A 22,802-nucleotide genomic window follows, 5' to 3' on the forward strand; every position below is an offset into this window, starting at 1 on the left:
ACTGTACTCATATTATCAACTTATCTGGCCATTAGTTATTCAGTATAGGCTATAAGCGCAGCGCGCTGCTGACCGCTCAGCTGTCAGTCAATCGTCTGTGCTTTAGATCGACACTCACAAAGTTTCACATTAAATGATAAGATATTTGTCCAAAAACAAAAGGCTAAATACTGAATACTACTTATATGCAAGACATTAATAGTCGAATCTGTTTGTAAGGAAACTTACATTTATCCTGTGGAAGAGAAGTACGTTGGTAATAGAAACTTGAGGCAGACGGTGAGACTGTTTTATCTGTTATCAGACGAAACAGCAGGGTCGGGGTACCCGCGGGTGAACCGCATAATATTTGATCTAACGGGTATAATAGGCTATTCGCGTGTCATTTGTGTTGTAGATGCAGGTCGGGACTCAATAGACAAGAGTAAAATGCGGGTCTTACATCCAAGACCAAAATTCGACTCGTTTTTAAATGTCCCGTGCTTATTTGTGATTAAGATCTGTCTGAAGACCGGTAAAGGTTTATATTTAACTGCGCGATTTGCGGTGTGACCGGCTCGGGGTCACAGTCTTTATGTCAAATGGTACGGGTGTGAAATAAAATTGCTGCTGATGTCGGATAACTGGTCGGTTGTTCTGTCAATCACAGCGGTGCGGATTATCAAACAGGACTGCATGACTTTGTAACAGCTCTGTACGCTAAACATGAGGACGAACTTGCAATGCACACTACATTAAAACTACAATGAAATATCCGAACTACGTACGTAGCTGTGTAACGTTTTTTTAAGAAAATACAGTTTAGATCAAACATAGAAAAGCAATATGCTATAAATATAAGGAAAAGTAAATGACAGCGTGAAAATTATAAAAAAATACATGTTAGTTTACTGTAGCCTATATTCTACATTAATTTTTTTTTTACATTTATAATCATCATGGGCGCCCCCTGCCGCCACAGCTGAAAAAAATCCTAGAGGAAACACTGCTAACAACTGAATGTGTCTGTTGTCTGTATTCAGCGGAGCTCAACGCGCGTCACGTCACAGAGCAGCAGGTGTCAGATTTCATTTATTTCTGTCAGAGTTTGCAAGGCAAGCTGACTGACCAGATGATGACAGAAGCCGCGTGCTTTGCTTGTTTTTGTTATAATATACATATATATTATAGTACTAGGGTTTTTTGTCCTTCTAGGATTTTTTCCCATTGGGTTTTCTCCTAGGGGGTTTTTTAGTCCCAGGGAGAGTCAGCCAACTTTGGCTTAACTTAGCACTTTACTGTATACGTTACATTATTAATATGCTCGCTTACACGGTTTTTTATCCTTAGCCGCTATATTCTACTTCTTATACTATGTATTGATTTTCAATGTTCTCCTCTACATCTACTCATGTAAAGCTGCTTTGCAACAATTAACAATTGTGAAAAGCGCTATATAAATAAAATTGAATTGAATATATGATGTTTAATATAAGCGAGATCATTTTGTTGTTTTTCATCAAGAAAAATATTAAACCCATCATTTAAGCAGCGCTTTTATGGAGAAGTAGCCGGTTGCTCTGCTTGGGACTGGAGGGTTCTGTGAGAATTACCTGTGCACATTGACTCAAGCACTTAAGTAAACCAGCTGTTGCCCTTGCATTGCACGCAAATTCATAGGCGATTTAACGCAGCTTACGCAAGCGCTGAATTTAAATAGTTGCGTAATTCAAAAGTGAAAGTAAAATGTGCACGTCTGCATGCGCATTTATAAGCCCTTCCCACTCGGTGATACCGGGATCACCGAGTTTGTGACGCGCCGATTAACCGGTGGGAAAATTACGTCACCGCGGCAACCCTACTAACTAACTGTTGTTACTCTGTTCTGTTTTGGTCACTTTCGTAGAGAAATATTACAGTACATATCTTGTATTATTATTGCACTACATATTATGTGTTGTTAATGTTATAAACTGATATAATGTTTTTATAGTGAATTTGGTGAGGAGTCGATTGAGAGGATTAAATCCTCTCAAAGAGGTTGAATATTACGTGAGGCTGGCTAAAGACAAGGAAAGCATCACTTGGAAATATATCAGTCAAACTAAAGGTAATATTTGTTTTGTGAACTTTGTGTCTCTTTGCAAGTTAACCACAGTTATACATAGCAAAAAAATCCAGAGTGAATTTAACTCTCCTGGGAGTACATGTGGGACCACACTCAAGTAGGGGTGTGACGGTCATTATATAACCGTGAGACCGACGGTTATAGTTGAACACCGTCATTAGAACTCTATAACCGCCAAAACCGTGTTATTAAAATATTTTTTTAAACATTTTGTATCATAAAGAATTTTTAAATACTAATTAAAAACAACTGTTAACAGTCTGTGTTACACGCCCCCTCACGTTCTCAAGCAGTGAAAAATACAGAGCGGAGCAGACACTGACAACGTGCTCACATACAGGACAAACCAGGTTACTTTTCGGTTACTTTTGAGATTTAACATATTAAACAAAGTCTCACCTTTCAAATCATCTCTTCCTTCTAGTTAATTTATAGCATCAAATAAACATGAATGACCATGAGAAGGAATGTTGTTTAAACCGCGGAAAGGCGTCAGTACACTCCGCTTTTCAAGTTCAAATCCTCCCATGCTAATCTACTAACTCTCTTGAACGCAGATTCACTGCTAGTTGTCTTGCTGTTAATTTTAAAGAAACGTAGAGCAAGTAGCTAATCAGTGTCTAGTTTATTCAAACGCCGGGTGAGCACTGTGCAGCGCGTCTGCGGAGAGCGTTTGCTGCGCGTGGCCATTGTGCTTTTACACCGGCTGCGCTTAATAACAATCTCAAGTTCATATTACTTTCTTTTACCTGCATTTATGAGCAAAACCTCTTCTATACGCTTTTATCCACATTGTTTTCGTGCTGTTCTGGTCCGTGTAATGACAGATATAGACACAATTACAGAAATAAAAGCCCAATGCACAAATCTGTTTCTCTGAAGATTATTAAAATAGATGATAGATAGAGGATTAATTTATGCTGGGCAGAGAGTGACAGCGCAGTCTTCTGGCAACAGTGTGTTTTTTTTTTTATATTTCATTACTTTCTGTTAAATTGTTCAAAGTTATTACTGTTTAAAACACACTTGGCATCACATTCATGATTTTATGGTAAAATGACACTTTCCCGTCAATCCACGAGCATTTAAACGAGCAAAACGCCCCCTACCGACGGTTATGTGACGAACCGTCACATTTGACTCACGTCATAACCGTCATCACCAATTCTGAAACCGGCACACCCCTACACTCAAGTGTGTGAAAGTGTTAAAATAAGTGTGTTAGGCCTAGTCCACATGGACACGGGTATATTTATAACCAGATTTTCCCTAAAAAATAATCCCGTTCACACATGCTCGGTTTAAATTAATATATCCATCCACACTATAAAGCAAAAGCACGCTATCAAGCGCTGTCAAGAGCATGCCACACCAGCAATATAGTGAGATAACTGAGCATCTATCTGTATACATGTTAGAAGCCCTGTTAGCACCGTTATTATTAGCAAGATACGTCTGCCATTGCACAGAATCATCAACAAAGCAGTCAGCCGCGCACAATCTTGACATCAAACACAGTGGATAATAGGGGTGGAACGGTACACAGAAGTCACGGTTCGGTTCGTCCCTCGGTTCAGACGTCACGGTTCGGTTTAATTTCGGTACAATGGAGGGAAAGCAAAACAAAAATGCAGAAGGCAAATTTTTTCTGTACTTAAAATAATCTTAAAAACAATAATCTGTGTTATTGTGAGATCTCATGAATATGAACTGAAATGCATTTAACATATCTCGTATAACAAAAATGTATAAACTTGTACTCATCTTTCATACAAAGATGGGTTTCAGATGTATTACAAGCAGTGTTGGGAACGTTACTTTAAAAAAGTAATTAGTTATAGTTACTTATTACTTCTCACAAATAGTAACTGAGTTAGTAACTCCGTTACATTATTATAAAAGTAATTAATTACCAGGAAAAGTAATTACTGCGTTACTTAAAAAAAAGTAATAATTCAAATAACTTGAATGCCCCTTACAAAATTAAATATGTTAAATTAATAAAATGGATACTATAGAGAAATCACTAATTTTGTGGCAGCATGTGACGTGAGGTGCTTTATTAGATCAGAATTACTTGCCACAGACGTGGAGAGACTTTTTCTTCATGGGCATAAGTTGCACATTACACAAACATTCTTGCCTTTCACCTCAACAATGGAAAAGTAGTGCTTTATACTTCGTGTCTGCGACCGCTACCTTTGAGCTTGTTGTACTTGCCATCGCCCTGTCGCCTGTGTTTTCGGAGTGATTGATGCGCGATGACCGGGCTGCATGTCAGTGCTTTGAGATGGGGCACAGTCAGCAGCAGCACCGCTGCTCGTTGAGAAGACAAAACGACGCGTATTTTCATGTCAGTCTACAAAAGTCTCCAGCCACGCCAGAAAAGATAGCTAGATTTGTCCTATAAAGTCGCTAAAGTGATAGAAAGTTGCTAAATCTAGCGACAAAGTGACCAAGTTGCTCAGACTTTTTAACACTGCTGCTCGCTCCTCTGACTTGGACTGCGCGTGTGGGCGGGCCTTTTTGTGAACTCTGCCTCTGGTTGGCTACCGATGGAAATTAAGCCAATCATCATTCGTTATGTTTCTCACAACACACACAAGAGAAAAACAGTGTTTGGCTGAGAGAGTGAGCATACGCGGCTGAAAATCACTACAGTAAGATCAATTTTAGTAACGCGCCGCATTTTAATGTCAGTAACGATAACGGCGTTATAACGGGGGAAACAGTAATTTATTTGATTACTCGTTACTGAAAAAAATAACGCAGTTACTAACGCCAATTACTTATAACGCCGTTATTCCCATCACTGATTACAAGTTACCTAAATACATTTTTAAATTACATTTTAGCACATTTATTTCATATTAATGTACTAAAGATAAAAAAAAATGTAGGCTTGTAGGATGCATTAATAGGTGTGTATGACTTCATGAGGCGCTGCAAGAAACGACAAGTGAATGACGTCAGAGTAACGCAAGAGCGTTTTGAAATCAGCCTCCTCCGCAAGATTTCTCGCGGTACTCTGACACTAATGGCGCTGCGTAAAGTTGACCACGCTTAAAAAACTGAAAGCAGCTGAACTTGACAGAACTGCCCTGTGTATGCCTGCGCTTCGTCCATTAATTGTATATTAGCAGGACAATTTATCTCCTACTTCTCAGCGTGAGAAATACAAGGTGTGGCATGTGAACTGACTGAAATGCGTGTGTCTCGTGGTGAATGCGTGAGACTTTAGAGCCCTGATTAGATGTACTTCCACTCGCATACCCAACAACTGCTGAAAACGCTGACACACAGTCCTCGTCTTTTCCACCACTCTCTCGCCTGTACTACTGTAACTGACTGGAAAAGTGAAGTTTTGCCAAAGTTGCGATGCCATACTCGCTGTCGCTGCTATCTCACTCACTCCCTCACTAGACCGTCAACCTGACAAAAAACTGCAGAGTGCCAGAATGTAGACGGGCTCTCATAGAGCGCATACATAGGTGGAGCTCTGCTGCATCGGCCCCAATTATAGCTTCAGAGCTAAAGCGTGACTACAGATTAGTTGTCCCTAAAGAACCCGCGTATCTTAACAGTAGTGTGTCGGCCGATTGTTTGGCCGCATACTCAGCAACAGGTGGTGATGTTTTTGCACGCACTCCACACAAGTTCATCTTTAAAGTTTTCTTGCACATGCCCTCGTCGACTTAAAAATTTTCTAATTGTGCATCCATGCTACTGCTCTTTTTAGACGTGTCCAGTCAGAGAAGTAATTTAGAAATCGACCAGTTGGAGATTCCTTTTCATTTGTCATAGTAGCACAAACACAGATCTTTTCTCTCACTTCTGGATCACTATCTAATGTAAGATTCACATCTTTCTTTGCTTCTGGCCAGTGTGATGGTGGCTTTAAAAGGAAGTCAGGTCCATTGATCCAAACCTTTGTCCGAAGGAATTCCTCGGTTTTTATCCTTCTTGACGCTGCATCTGCTGGATTTAGTTTAGAATTAATGTACTTCCACTGAGAGGGTTTCGAGTAAGAATGGATAATGGAGATTCGGTTTGCTACGTAGGTTTTGAATTTTTTTGTTGTGTTGGCTATGTATTTCAGAACAGTTGTGCTGTCTGACCAAAAGAAAGACTCAGTTTTGTGAAGTTCCAACTCTGTTTTTAACATTCTGTCTAGGCGTACAGCTAAGACAGCAGCCCCAAAGGATCATAGATTGAACACACAACAGATAAAATACCACATCTTGTTATTGGGTGCTGTTTAATTACAGTACTGAAAGTAAAAATGTCCTTTTGGACATCCCATTGAACACCTAGAGATCTTTCTGTGGGAAGCTGATCTTTGCTGAGGTCCAGCATTTTCACTCCTTTGGCTCAATCTTTCTGCGGGATGACACTGAGAACGGCACGTTCATTGCAAATCCATTTGTTAAGTCGAAAACCTCCTTTGCTGCACACTTCTGTAAGCTGATGATACAGAGATATAGCTTGGTCCACTGTATTCACAGATTTTAAGCAGTCATCGACGTAGAAATTTAGCTTGATGGTATTAATTACTTCTTCTCCATAATCCTTTTGATTGTCATCAGCAGTCTTTAGCAAAGCAAAGGTGGCGCAGCTTGGTGAAGATACTGCTCCAAATATGTGAACAACCATTCGGTACTCTTTGAGATCTTTTGTAATGTCTCCATCAGGCCACCACAAAAAGCGTTGAAAATCTACATCCTCTCTGGCTACTCTGACCTGGTGAAACATTCCTTCAATGTCTGTTAAGAGGGTAATGGGACCTTGACGAAATCTAAGTAGGACACCTAAAAAATTATTCGTCAAGTCTGGACCTTGCAAAAGTTCTTTATTCAATGAGGTTCCACCAAATGTAGCCGCACAGTCATATACCACACGCAGTGTCTTTTTGCGTGGGTGCCTAACTCCATGATGGGGTATATACCACACTTTTCCTTGGTCTGTTTCCAGTTGGTCATTGGGGACCATTTCTGCATACTCTTTTGCAATTACATCGTTCACAAACTCCTTGTACTCTGTGAAGAATGTTATGTCATTTTTGAACTTCCTTATCAAATGCTGTGCTCGCTGAAGTGCCATCTCCTTATTATTTGGTACTTTTACATTTGCTTCACAAAAAGGCAATTTTAGATAGTAATGTCCATTCTTAAGTTCTGCAGTTCCTGAAACAATTTCCATGAATTGTCGATCTTCTACCGACATCTCTTTTTTTTCATCATACTGCTGCTCAATGAAATCTTGATTATACTGCTGGATTAACAGTTCCTCCAAGTTTTCAATGGATACTCTATTCACTTGTACTTCTGGAGCATCACTCTTTCCTTCATCAATATCATAGCTAATTGGACCATTTATGACCCATCCAAGGAGAGTTTTAACAGCATATGGCCCACTACCTTGGCTGTTTATAATTCTCCATGGTTCCAGTGCTTTCGGGACATTGACACCTATGAGCAATCCAATGCTTGCATTTATTGCAGTCAAATCAACTTCCTTCAGGTAAGGCCACTTTCTTATGTCCTTTTCACTAGGAATGTTGTCTTTGGTGACAGGAATCGAATTTTGTGTATACACATCAGGTAACTTTAGGAATTCATTGTCTCTTAAAGTTGCCACCTCTAAACCAGATACTCTGTAACTTGACACAAGCTTTTCTTGGCCCATTGTTTTCAGAAGTATATTCATTTTCCTTCCTGTTGCATTTAATTGAGTCATTAATTCCTCTGTGCAAAATGTTGCAGAACTACCTGGATCTAGGAAAGCGTATGTCTGCACAATTTTACTTCCCTTATTCACTTTCACATTTACAGGGACAATAGAAAGAGCACAGTCTTTTACACCAGCCCCAGTATACTTATCATCATTTAAAGAAACCAATGCACTTGATATTGAAGACTCTTTTGCCAAACCCTTTGTAGTTTGGCATTCTCTTTGGGCATTTTTAGTCTCTATATGTAAGATGGTAGGATGCTGTTGATGACAAATCTGACAACACTTGCGTTTTTGACAGTTTTTACTCATATGTCCTTGTCCTAGACATCCAAAGCATAATCCTTTTGTTTTAATGAATTCCATCTTGTCTTTGTTAGGTTTTTCTTTAAATACACCACAAGTTTCCAATGTGTGATCTTTAGCACAAAACATGCATTGCCTTTTAACTGTATTTGAAGTAGGGCAATCTTATTTCAGCTTTACATTATCTTGTTCCATTACAGAAGCCACACTCGTAGCAAAACTGCTACTTTTGCTGGTAGCTTTAAAACCGTGCTTTACAGTTGTGACTTTAGAGATTCCCCTCTTTTCTGCTAGACTTTGTATGTCACCAAATACAGGGTCCAATAAAGTTCTTGTTTAATTTTCTATAAATTCAAGAAGACCTTTGAACTTAACCTTTCTCTTGCACCGATCTGGTATACTGCATGCAATTGTTCTCCACTTGTCACGAAGTTTGAAAGGCAACTTGGAAGCAATCGTTCTCATGTTGGCTGAATTTTCCAGCTCCTCCACACAATTTACTTCTTGCATAGTATTATAGCAACCACGAAGAAATAGGGCATAGGCTCTTAATGCAAGTCCATCTTCTGCTTTTAATGCAGTCCAATTCAATGCCTTTTCCATAAATGCAGATACAATCTTAATAGTATTTCCAAAATGCCATTCAAGCTGCTGTTTTGCTTCCTTGTATCCCCTTATAGGATCCATATGCATGCAACCGCGAACAAGATTTCTAGGTTGCCCAACTGTAAATTGCTCCAAATAGTAAAGTTTGTCTTGTGCATTGTCAGTTTTGTTCTCAACACCCAGTTCAAAGGCTTTAATAAATGATCTGAACTAGGGATGTTAACAATTAATCGATCTTCGATTAATTGTCGATAAGAATTTACTCGATAAAACTTAACGATTGTTGAAAAACAAGATCATGCACGTGTGTGCGGCGCATGCGCAAAACACATACAGTCGGAGAAAAAACAATTAAGCGAGCGCGCAAAAGTTAAACTACTAGCTATGATCACAACGATGCTTGATGCCAAGCACACGCATGTGCTTTTTAACGTCATGCTAGACGAGGCTGGCTGGCTGCCAACGCAACGAAATGACATCCGCAGTGGATCTGAGAAGGTCCGAATCAGAAAATGCAAATACGTTTAGGATACTGAAAGCAAAGACCCTCTTCAGGGAAGCCTGCAAGATTAGCATAGCAACGCTGCTATATACAGAGAAGGAGACCAGAAGCCGCTTTTAATGAACAGATTAAAATGTAATCTTAAATTATGGCAAGAAACTGTCAAATGTAAACTGTAACTGACTGTCGTTACACCCTGAATGCTCGCAACATATATCACTGATCATCATTATTGACTGGCTGAGGCGCTGCGTGTATTCTAATGGAAGGTTGCCATCTCCGTAATATAAGCATCTTTGCTGAAAGTACGTCTAAGCTGAGGTGACGACGAGAAAAGTGCACTTTGTGTGCTTCTTGGATATAATTACAAACAGTGTATCAACGACTCGGAAAGCGAGGTAAACAACTTGATAAATAACACTTGATGATAATAAAACTGTTATTTTGACATGGACTTTCAATGCGTCTGTTGCAGAGTGCCCATGTGAGGCGGAGTTATACACTGTGTCTATTAGTCATTATATTTCATTACGAGATAAGTTTAAATTGATGATTTTATCAAAACAACAACTACATTGACTCATTTTACAATCCCACTAGCATGTTATTTAGACAAAATAAAATCTTTTAATTCGCGTGAGGAAGCTGTCGTTTTTATGCACACTTTTATGTCATTGGCTATATGCCACTGCAGTGAAGGCTTATTGCACTATTACTGTTAACGATTATTCGATTGATTGATCGTTAATTTAAATGATCATCGAATATGGGAAATTGCATAAATTGACATCCCTAATCTGAACTGCAAAGGATCACCATCAAAAACAGGAATGGTTCTTGTTGGAAGAAGGGATGTTTGCTGTTGCTTCACCAATAAAGCAGTTATTTCATTTTGTCTTTTCATAATATCTGCATACGCTGTATTTTCAATAGAACTTGGATGTTTAGTTTTAATCACAGAAGTGGATGCATGCTGCTTTGTTGATTTAACTTGATTTGGCTGTGGTTTCGGTGTTCTTGCAGGTATAATATATTCAGTATGTGTACTGCTTATATCAGACTTTAAACTGATTCTTTCCAAGAATGATTCAGAATTTAAGAAAACATCCACTTTCGCGTCTGCTGCTGCCATTTCAGCTTCTAAAGCAAGTTTTTCCTTTTTTGCTTTTAATTGAACCTCTTCCATGTCTAAAATATGCTTTTGCTCCAAAGCTTGCGCTTTAGGTTTTAGCGCTGCACGTTCTGCTTCAGCTTGTAAAAGAGCAACAGATGCACTTGTTTTGCTTTTAGAAGAAACTTTAGACGACTTACGTGAGGATTTTGTAGATGATTTATCAGAGGCCTGAGAAACACTGTCGTTAGGCCCAACAGCACCTTCACACACTTCATCATTTGCATCTTTTGAATTTTCTTTCATCCACAATTCAATTCCGTTTAGAAATTCCCTGAAGAGAATTAATTTCGGTTCATACCAATCTACATGATCGGCCTCCTTTTCATCCTCATTCAGTAAACTTTGCACAGACACTTGCAATTCCATAAACTCTGCCAAAACATTGTTAAAAGTTTCAGTATGTTGAGCAACAGTTTCCTTATTTTCGCCAGCTTCAATTAATGCATTTATTTCATTCCGTTTTCTTGTTAAAACGCCAAGCTTTCCTCTACGGGAAGCGATCAACTTTAACAATTCCTTTTCTTCCATAATCACTTTTTCAGCAGCATCCATCATCAATTAAACATACATTTTGCCACAGCAAGTTCACGATTTGTACAACAGCGGAAGAATATTTTCAAAATCACTTCAAATTAGAGCTTCGTTTCATGATATGCAAGCACGGCGGCTGCTTCGTAAACTTTCCCATGTACTCACGAACAGTTGATTTTCCTTCTTTAAAACCATGTCTTTCTTGTCCGTCTTGCAAAAACAATATTTCCAGGTTTTTTCACTTTGTGTCGGCCGATTGTTTGGCCGCATACTCAGCAACAGGTGGTGATGTTTTTGCACGCACTCCACACAAGTTCATCTTTAGAGTTCATTTGGTTTATTAACAGAAATCTTCTTTTTAGTTGCTTAACGAAGTTGACAGTTCCAAAAAGGTAAATACAAAGGTTAAAAGAATGTAATGAAGTGGTCAAAAAACCGTGTGACGCCACCTGTCCTAATTCCAAACAAAAAACTTCCCTTTACCAGTCTCCGCCCTCTGCCTATATGCAGTAACGTAGATGCGGTGACGCACATGCTATGACGTATCTTTAATAGTAATAATAATAACAATAATAATAAATATAAACAAAATATAAAATACACAAAAAAGGCTCACAAACAAACGGCTACAAGTAGTTCCGCATTACATAATTTTTTTTGCACGCAAGTTTTTTTTATTTCCATACCGTGTGTTCTCCGTTTAAATTCATGCACCGAACCGTGACCCCCGTACCGATTCGGTTCGAAACTTATACATGTACCGTTCCACCCCTAGTGGATAACGGCGCACATTTTGACATCGCAAGGCAAAACCCCCGGTTTTACTTTCTACACGACACCACTGTAACCGGGGTTTCTTAAAAAGCTCACCCTGGCCGGGGTTTTCAAACATGCTCGGTTTCAGTGCCCTGATACTGCGGTTTCATGTGGATGAACGGCCGAACCGCGTGAAAAAACTCATGGTTATAAAAATACCTGTGTCCGTGTAGACTAGGCCTTAAAGTAACCCTGAAGCACAGTTAAAGTTAATGAGATAATTAGGTGATTAATTGAGTGATGATTGAGTGATGATTATTCCCAAATAAGTCTGGGAAACACTGCAGTGTTACCCTTTGAAACTTGTAAGGGAAAACACCTGCTCTGTGATTAATTTTTAAACTTTGTTTTGCATAATAAAACAACTGTTTACCATGCTTTTACATTTTTTTAACAGGACGAGGTGTGTTTGCAAAAGACCCTATTACAAAAGGGTCATTCATTGTTGAATACCGTGGTGTTTTAAGCAAGATAACGCACTCTTTTGAACCAACAACTGAATACACATATATTTTTAAGCACAATGGAAATGAATACTGGTGAGTAGCCATATCACACAAAACAAATAAAAACAACAGTTGAGCAAAAATTGAATACATTTAAATTTGGTACTATGCCAGCTATCCCATCTTAAAATATATCTGCACCTACTTAACATTAACCAATAAACCAATTATGGTTTATCTTCTTAAGTGTAATATTTGTTGATATTTATAATGGTTGGTTTTTATGACCCCTGTAGCATTGATGCATCAGCAGAGGATGGATCGCATGGAAGGCTACTTAATGATGATACAAAGCCAAATTCCAAGATGAAGAAAATTGTGCTGGATGGTGTACCTCATCTTTGTTTATTCGCTATTACTGACATAAATGAAGGTCAAGAAATTACTTACGACTACGGAGGAGATGACTTGCCATGGCGTTCTAAACGCAGTATAAAGAAGGTAGGGTATAATGTATTTTTATTGAAAAAAATAATGTATTTTTAACTATATGTAGTGTTAAATGCAGAAGTATCAAACTGCTGCTGACAAACTCAATAACTAGTGAAAAATATAATCTAAAATGATTTGATACAATATACTGTATTGTACTCTTTGGGGAAAATTGTTAACTTCTGCTTGTGTAATAAACTGTGGTTGTGTAGCACAGACTTGTATTGTTATAAGTTTGTTCTGTGTTTTGTTTTCATCAGCTCTTAACTGTGACTACAGATCAGAGTCAGCTTGTGTCTACTCTCGTACCTTCTACAGAGGTTTGTCAATATATTTGTCTCCTGAATCTTGTCTGTCTGTCTCTCTTTCTGTCTGTCTGTCTCTCTTCCTGTCTGTCTGTAATTTATTGAACTCTAGCAATAATCTATTAAACATTACATTGTTATAAGTTTGTTCTGTGTTTTGTTTCTGTTTCTCAGTGTCTTCATCAGCCCTTAACTTTCACTACAGATCAGAGTCAGCTTGTGTCTACTCACGTACCTTTTACAGAGGTTTGTCAATATATTTGTCTCCTGAATCTTGTCTGTCTGTCTCTCTTCCTGTCTGCCTGTCTTTCTATCTGTCTCTCTTCCTGCCTGTCTGTCTGTTTGTCTGTATGTAATTTATTGAACTCTAGCAATAATCTATTAAACATTACATTGTTATAAGTTTGTTCTGTGTTTTGTTTCTGTTTCTCAGTGTCTTCATCAGCCCTTAACTTTCACTACAGATCAGAGTCAGCTTGTGTCTACTCGCGTACCTTCTACAGAGGTTTGTCAATATATTTCTCCTTAATCTTGTCTGTCTGTCTGTCTTGTCTCTCTGCCTGTCTGTCTGCCTGCCTGTCTTTCTTCCTGTCTGCCTGTCTCTCTTCCTGTCTGTCTGCCTGCCTGTCTCTCTAACTGTCTACATGTCTGTCTGCCTGACTGTCTGTCTCTGTCTGTCTGTCTGTCTCTCTAACTGTCTACATGTCTCTCTTCCTGTCTGTCTCTCTTCCTATCTGTCTGCCTGTCTCTTTTCGTGTCGGTCTGCCTGCCTGCCTGTCTTTCTTTCTTTCTGTCTCTCTGCCTGTCTCTCTCTCTCTCTCTCTCTCTCTCTCTCTCTCTCTCTTCCTGTCTGTCTCGTCTCTCTTTTCCTGTCTGTCTGTAATTTATTGAACTCTAGCAATAATCTATTAAACATTACATTGTTATAAGTTTGTTCTGTGTTTTGTTTCTGTTTCTCAGTGTCTTCATCAGCCCTTAACTTTGACTACAGATCAGAGTCAGCTTGTGTCTACTCGCGTACCTTCTACAGAGGTTTGTCAATATATTTGTCTCTTGAATCTTGTCTGTCTGTCTCTCTTCCTGTCTCTCTGTCTCTTCCTGTCTGTCTCTCATCCTGTCTGACTGTCTTTCTTCCTGTTTCTCTTCCTGTCCGCCAGTCTCTCTTCCTGTCTGTCTCTCTTCCTGTATGTCTGTCTGTCTCTCTTCCTGCCTGTCTCTCTGTAATTTATTGATCTCTAGCAATAATCTATTAAACATTACATTATTCTGTGTTTTGTTTCTGTTTCTCAGGGTCTTCATCAGCACTTAACTTTGACTACAGATCAGAGTCAGCTTGTGTCTAGGGTTAGGAGCGTCACGCCTTAAGAGCGTGCATATCATGAATGATGGGTCTTGTTTGTTTTCTGAGAATCTACTGAACCTACTGGTAACTTGTTTGCCACGTAGCAATAAAAAATATACTAAAAACCTTGATTATTCTGGTTAGTCACATTGTACTGCTATTATTTTGAACAAGACTGTACTGCAGCACCTTAAACAGAGGCATGCTGTCGAGTGGGAGAGATGTTGTGCCCTGCGAAAGACTGCAGCAGCACAAGCAAACACGCAAAAAAACAGCCTTCTTTCTAGAAGCATTACCAAACTGCATCCAGTAACGTTAGTGATGCGGGTTGTCTCTTAACCCGCGGGGCGGGTAAAGTTGCCACTTTATTGCAGAGCGGGTCATTAAAAACAAAATAAAAAAACATCATGTATGTTGTGTGCAATACCCCATTGTCTTTATTAAATACTTGGGAATGTTTATTTTCATATTTTATTAGGTTCTTTGATAAGTTTAAATTACGTAGGCTACGTGGCAACGTAACTTGATATCACTGTTGGCCTTTACGTAATGAAAGCGCCAAGCAGCTCCTGCTGCCAATCACAAAAATAAAATAAACAGAGAAATAAAAGTGAAGATGAAAGACGAGGTGCAAGAGATATTAAGGTATGAATTTGTCAGTAGATTATACAAACTTTGCTTTGTAAATGTTAAAAATGGTTATCATTATAATATGACAATGTTGGTTTCTATGGTTCATAACTGAAGCGTATTGTTGCCAGTTTACATGGCGATGTAATCTAATGGCTGTTTCCAAGCACTTTTAGGCTGAAATAAAGCCTGTTTTTGTTTACATTACACATGCTTAGTATATCTTTTTTAATGGTCATATGGCGGGTTGGAAAAATAGACACAGTGGTGCAGGGCAGGCCAAATTTCATAAAAGTGGGACCTGCGGGTTGAATAAAATCCTGACCCACGCATCACCAGTATCTAGTATCCAGGATGATAAGAAGGGGTCAGTTGGAAAATGATCACAGATGCAGTCGCAATGTACATTACTAAAGATATGGTCCTCATATATACTGTGGAAAAAAGTTAAAACTTGTTTTGAACAATTTCTTTGCAATCTGCAGAATGATTTTTCAGTAGGGGGAAAAATCGATTTAAATCGTAAATCGGATTTTTTTGTGAAAAAATCTGGGATTTTTATTTTGGGCCACATCGCCCAGCCCTATCACAAATAGTACCATTTCCATGATATGAAGTGTACAAAATATTTATTTAAAATATATTAAATGTCCTAATTTATGTGAGGCCTAGTCCTTGATTAATCTAATTCCTGGCCAGGAAACCATACAAAAATAACTTGTTAATGAAACACTAATATTTCTTCAACTGTCTGTATCTCCTAATGCAAAACCAGACATTTTCTCTCTTGGTTTGTACTTTTTCTGCAGTATATGTGCACACGTCAGTACATACTTGCAATCACAAACAGGTAGCGGCAAAGTAGAGCAATGACATGTTGTCCAGAAGTGAATTGATTGCAGATATATAATTGCTCCTTCTCCCATTTTGCACATATATGTATATACGATAATGACTTTGTAGTTTGTGTTCCCATATACAATTAACTCAATCTGTTTGTTCCCATATACAATTAACTCGATCTGTGTGTTGTATGTGTAGAGACCTCATAAACACTACTGTCCTCATAAACCATCAATTAACTCGATCTGTGTGTTGTATGTGTAGAGACCTCATAAACACTACTGTCCTCATAAACCATCAATTAACTCGATCTGTGTGTTGTATGTGTAGAGACCTCATAAACACTACTGTCCTCATAAACCATCAATTAACTCGATCTGTGTGTTGTATGTGTAGAGACCTCATAAACACTACTGTCCTCATAAACCATCAATTAACTCGATCTGTGTGTTGTATGTGTAGAGACCTCATAAACACTACTGTCCTCATAAACCATCAATTAACTCGATCTGTGTGTTGTATGTGTAGAGACCTCATAAACACTACTGTCCTCATAAACCATCAATTAACTCGATCTGTGTGTTGTATGTGTAGAGACCTCATAAACACTACTGTCCTCATAAACCATCAATTAACTCGATCTGTGTGTTGTATGTGTAGAGACCTCATAAACACTACTGTCCTCATAAACCATCAATTAACTCGATCTGTGTGTTGTATGTGTAGAGACCTCATAAACACTACTGTCCTCATAAACCATCAATTAACTCGATCTGTGTGTTGTATGTGTAGAGACCTCATAAACACTACTGTCCTCATAAACCATCAATTAACTCGATCTGTGTGTTGTATGTGTAGAGACCTCATAAACACTACTGTCCTCATAAACCACAATGTGGTTTTGTCCCCATAACCATGTAAAATGTCACATTTTTAATATATGTATGTTATAAAAATGAAATTAAGTTTTTGAAGTGAGATTTGTCTTCTGTAGACCAAATGAAAATTTTTGACATAACTTTTATCTTTATTGGATAATGGGAAGGGTGGGTCCCCATAAACCACTGAAAAAACACAGTGGCCTCATAAACCACATATGCCTGTATGTGTGTATGTGTGTGTGTGTGTGTTTTCTTTCCTAACAGATGGTTTTTAATAATGATTAAAGTGTTTGCTTAGAAGTAGTATTGCAGTAAAAGATTTAATATGTGTTTATCTATCTAAAGAAGTTAATGTGTGCCATATTCATATAACCAATTTTACAAATAATGAAATGATGTCATGATATTGAAATATGTTTTACATAATAATCACTTTCATCTTACAGCTTATGTTTTTTATAAATGAATGTTTTATTAATGATTTGTTTCTAAGAAAGCATTATAACATGCTATTCAAAGTGGAGGAGTACTGGAGAAGAACTGCAGGGCTCCCAGGGATGAGAGGAGAACAGATTGTTTTTTCTTTGTCTATGTGTGTCCATCTTTGCCTACAGGCTAAAATTGGGTGTGGTGATGGAGTCAGATGGACGAGGGGAACGGCCTTTGTGGGTGGAGATTTTCTGAAGAAAGATCGACGTCACATATTTTATAAATAAGCATGTTACTTCCTGAGCTGGTTGTTCGCTACTTGAGAGGACCCAGCGCTGTTAAACTTTTTCAATCTGATCAATAAATATTTGAACTTAGATATTCGTATCTTGTGCCTTTCCTCTAAATTACACGCAATGGACGCCTTAAAGTCCAACAATATGGAAGTGATCAGGCCAGAAGTGAAAAACCAGAACACTTGTTGATGATGAACCTTTTGGCCATGATGAAATTGACTGGTATCCTCCGTGACGACTTCTTACAGTATGTGGTTTGTCCAAAATGTATGACAGTGTACATGCTTACTGAAACCTATGAGCTCAGACGGGATGGTACAAAGGTTTGCAGGACTTGTGGTCACATCCCATTCTACAATCACCCACAGCAGAGGTCTGCATTAAGGAAGAAATGTGGCTCTGCCTTGCTAAGCAAGGCTACATATTTGAGCAGTGAAGAGTATGTCCATCCAATACATTCTTACTGATACAAGAGTGTTGTGCAGTCTCTGGGAGGACTTGTTAAAAGACTTGGATTTGAAGAGAAATTAGATGAAAGGCGAAAGCGGGAAATGCCAAAGGGTGTGTTAGGAGATGTATATGATGGACAAGTATGGCAGGATTACCAGTATGTGAATTCAATAACTGTAGTCATGCCACTATGCACAGTATTTGAGCTGTGATGTAATTGCACAAGTTTCCTTGCTTCATTCCCTTCCAGACAGACATTTTGTTGTGTGACATGTTGTTTGATGTTGTTTGCATAGAATGCACAAATTGAGCCTGATTAAAACTCTGTTAAAACAATTAAAGTTGTTGAAATAAATGGTTTTGTGTATCTTTTTTACCTAACATTGGTTATTGCTAATGACATACAGAGATATTAATATACACTGTTAGCCTGGACAAACTGAATCTACTTTAAGGGATAGTTTAAAAAAATTAGGGAAAAATATTTTGAAAGTATTGTGATAAATGATGAAGAAAATATTTTGATAAATGAATGTCATTAAACTTAAAGATGATTTTGAATTACTCTGTCCAACATCTCCGCTTAGTTAACTGAGTTGAAAGATTTTCTATTTTTAATTCATTTATTATTATAATTCTCTTAGTGTTATAAATAGTATTATAACACAAAACTCATGACTAAGTCAGTCATTGAATAAACTTGATTCTCCACTGAAACACACACAAAACTGCGAAAAATACAATACAATGTGCTGTTTATGTCAATAAACACTGATCACCTAAACGGTGACTTCATTAACAAAAATGGTAATTTATAATTTAAAACTAAACAACATGAATAATATTAGAGCATAAACCTCTATGACATTTTAACAAATATTTAAGTAGTTAAAGTTCTTATTAGTTCTTAATTCTGTAAAAAAGCTTAAATAATCATAATATTCAGGGACAAAGGATTATGGGTATAATATATTTTTAAGTATATGTCCAAAACTCAAAATATTAAGTAATGTTTACATCATTAAGACAATATCTGGGTTAACAGTGTAGCATACTTTGAAAATAAATCAATTCAAGCTACAATTTAAGAGTTTGTAAACTGATACAAGAGATTTTATTAAAATCAAAGTTTAAAACCTCTCAGAATGTCACCTGAGTAAAACTCCCCCAGCTGCTACCCTGATTTGCATTTGTATAGCTCACAGCATGTTCATTTACATGTTAAAGCCTCCCCTAGAATTAGGGGAAGGGGGGACAACTTCAGAGCAAGACCCACGTCAACTTCTGACAACTTACGGCAGTTTTCGGTGTTGGCTGCAAATTGTCATGCGCAGTCGTATACTTGAAGTTTCACAACAATCTACAGTGCCACATTCTGACGAAAATTCCACTTTTCATGCAGTGAAAAGATGACAATGTATGTCCATATAAAACTTCAGGCCCACAGTATAAACTACAGAATTTGGTGTGTGTGCACCCATGTCCATCTGTAATGTTGGTGTACACATGTGTGCCTGTTTTTCCATTACACATTCTAACTTCTCTAAAACTCCTTAAAGAGTAACTAAACCCCAAACCAATTTTTTTTAGTTAATGATCTGTAAGAATGATGCTTTATTAGTGCTGTTCATTGATTTTAGTAAGTTTTTTGACATTTGGATATAAAGTGTTTCAATACTACAATATATGGTGTAAAAACGTCTGAGTGCTGCCCTCTTGAGGTTGAACGGTGGCTACTGCAGTTGAATTTTCCTATTGGATGTTGGGTCCAAGAAATGACTCGTGACGTAAGCAGGTTCAAGCTCACCACGCCCTTGTTACGATCTCACCACACACTTAGTTCGTCCCCTCTATCTCCGTTGGGATCTGCCCACTTTTCTTGCATTTTTCAAATATTGCAGTGGGTGGAGTCAGGCTCTGACCAGGGGTTTAGTTACGCTTTAACTGATTCTCTTGTTGCTGAGTTTGACTTTTTTGAGTTTGAAGTAAACTTAATTTTTTATTTGATTTGAGGTAGGTTGAATAAATTTTCATATAAAAGAACTAGAGACCGAAAAATTGGCCGATTTTTGCAAGTTTTATCTGTATTGGCATTGGCCGATTTGTGGCTGCTGTGTTCACCGAGTTTTTCCGGCACTATTTACAGACAGAAGTATAGATTTTTAAGTTCAATAAATGTTACTTTTTTAAATTGAGACTTATAAAAATGACACGATGATGCCAAATGTTACAAGTAAACAAAGTGAGCAAAAGAAGTATCGGCTCAAGAAAATAGGCTCTCTCAGTCTGTCCGCTCTACTTTCATCTTTCCGTCTATGCATGTTGGTGATTCCTCTCTCTCTGTAGCTATCTCTACAAATCAACCAAAGATACATTTACATTTTTAGTGTGAGCCTGCCCTGTCTACACTTAACAATGACATGTCAATTTACAATGATACTGATAAGTGCTATCTGTTATGTCAATTATATAGAGCAATCAGTCAAAGTCCCGCTAAATTAGTGCAGAAAGATTTCCTAGAGACCAGAGGTAGAATCATATAGCCTTAATTTATATCAATAATGAGTCAAGCTACTACTGTATGAATTAATTAAATGAATCTGGCCTAGTTCATTTTATCTTAGTTTGTAGTCCTAGTCAAATCACATACAACATTACAGAAATAGGACTGACAAATAATTTGTACAGAAAAAGAATATATGTGCCCTTGAAAGTTTCTATTTATTTATTAAAATACAGAAATAAGTGTCATTTTGTCACTACCGAAACAATCACGTCACAACCAAAATGTCAACAAATGTTTCGGTTGTGCAGTGCCGGTCCTAGATGCTGTGGGGCCCTAAGCAAAGCTTTGTGAGGGGCCCTCTGTCAGTGCATTCAGACCCTGATAGCACACATACATCTCGGAGACGTCTATTTAAAGTCTGCGTTTACATCTCCAAGATGTTTTATTTAGATTGTTTTCTCATTGTTAGGTTGAAGAAAACAATGGATCCCAGTGCGGATAACAGAAAACTTTATTTAAATAATAATGTTTGTAAAAGACAGTTGCACGTCTTAATATCATAACTAAACCCATCATTTTTTTTTGAATTATGAATTATTTATAAGTTTAAAAAAGACAGTAATAGTTCTGTTTAGTAAAAAAAGATCTATATAAAAATATACTAGGTATGTAAATGTGAGAATATTTTACCACTGTTAATTGACGTGTGATCCTAACTTAAAAACGAAAGTAAAATATGTTCGCATGGACATTGAAAATTGTGAAGTTTAATTAATATTATATGTTGTTATAGTATTATATGTTGTATGTAAATATGTTGTATGTATGTATCTGAAGTTGTAACGAAAGTAATTCCCCCTGGGATAAGTATTTTTGCTTCTGATTAATAGCGCATATTCATCTGAGAACTGATGATGTCTGTGTGTTTCAGACCCTGGCTGTGTGCACTGAAGTGTATATGACAATAAAGTAGTAAATCTTCAATGTATTTATTTTTAAAATGTATTTTAAATAGGTCTATAGGCTCATAGGTTTTTTGTTTAAAAATTTCACAGCACCCCCTGTTCAAAATGACTTCCAGCGGCCCTGCCTTGACGCTTTGTGTGTTCGACTTTAAATGGTGCGGCGCTGACTGGTTGGCGTATGACATCAGAGTACCGCGAGAGCAAAGGTACCCTTACAGAAAAAGCACATGTATTTCACATGTGCAAAACACATGTGCTCACATGTGCAAAACACATCTGCTCACATGTGCAATACACATGTGGCCACATGTGCAATACACATGCTCACATGTGCAATACACATGTGGCCACATGTGATCACATGTGTGTGATTTTGCACATGTGAAATTTAATGTGTGAACACATGTTAAAATCACATGTGGCACATGAAAACATGTTAAAATCACATGTAGAACATGTGTTTTGCACATGGGAAATGTGTGCTTTTGGAACACTTTTGTGTGAATCACATGTGAATTCCCATGTGAAACACATGAGATCACATGTGAAAAACATGCAAATTCACATGTGAAACACATGCAAAATCCCATGTGAAACACATGCAAAATCCCATGTGAAACACATGCAAAATCCCATGTGAAACACATGCAAATTCACATGTGAAACACATGCAAAATCCCATGTGAAACACATGCAAATTCACATGTGAAACACATGCAAATTCACATGTGAAACACATGCAAAATCACATGTGAAACACATGCAAAATCACATGTGAAACACATGCAAAATCACATGTGAAACACATGCAAATTCTCATGTGAAACACATGCAAATTCACATGTGAATCACATGCAATTTCACATGTGAATCACATGGGCTCACATGTGAATCACATGTGAAACACATGGGCTCACATGTGAAGCACATGCAAATTCACATGTGAAACACATGCAAAATCACATGTGAAACATATGCAAATTCACATGTGAATCACATGGGCTCACATGTGAATCACATGTGAAACACATGGGCTCACATGTGAAACACATGGGCTCACATGTGAATCACATGGGCTCACATGTGAAGCACATGCAAATTCACATGTGAAGCACATGCAAATTCCCTTTCAATTTCACATGTGAAATGTGTGCTTTTGGAACATTTTTGTGTGAATCCCATGTGAAACACATGGGAAATTAGTGGATCACATGTGGCACATGTAATAAAAATGGTCACCACATTATGCACATGTGATCACATGTGTTTCACATGGGATTCACACAAAAATGTTCCAAAAGCACATATTTCACATGTGAAATTTATTGTGTGAAAACATGTTAAAATCACATGTGACACATGAAAACATGTTAGAATCACATGCAGAACATGTGTTTTGCACATGGGAAATGTGTGCTTTTGGAACACTTTTGTGCGAATCACAT

General features: G+C 37.7%; 1 protein-coding gene across 1 annotated transcript; it reads left to right on the plus strand.

Moving 5' to 3' along the window:
- The first annotated feature begins 1,739 nt into the window (after positions 1–1,739).
- LOC135718317 (uncharacterized) lies at positions 1,740–14,358 on the plus strand. Its single transcript, XM_065240661.1, has 9 exons — positions 1,740–1,809; positions 1,973–2,089; positions 12,170–12,311; positions 12,515–12,719; positions 12,971–13,030; positions 13,190–13,295; positions 13,449–13,520; positions 13,976–14,047; positions 14,306–14,358. Exons 1-9 carry the CDS (start codon positions 1,740–1,742, stop codon positions 14,356–14,358), a joined length of 897 nt encoding a protein of 298 aa, XP_065096733.1.
- Positions 14,359–22,802: the final 8,444 nt, after the last annotated feature.

This window comes from Paramisgurnus dabryanus, chromosome 10 (assembly GCF_030506205.2).
Source record: "Paramisgurnus dabryanus chromosome 10, PD_genome_1.1, whole genome shotgun sequence".
In the NCBI taxonomy this organism is placed as follows: Eukaryota; Metazoa; Chordata; class Actinopteri; order Cypriniformes; family Cobitidae; genus Paramisgurnus; species Paramisgurnus dabryanus.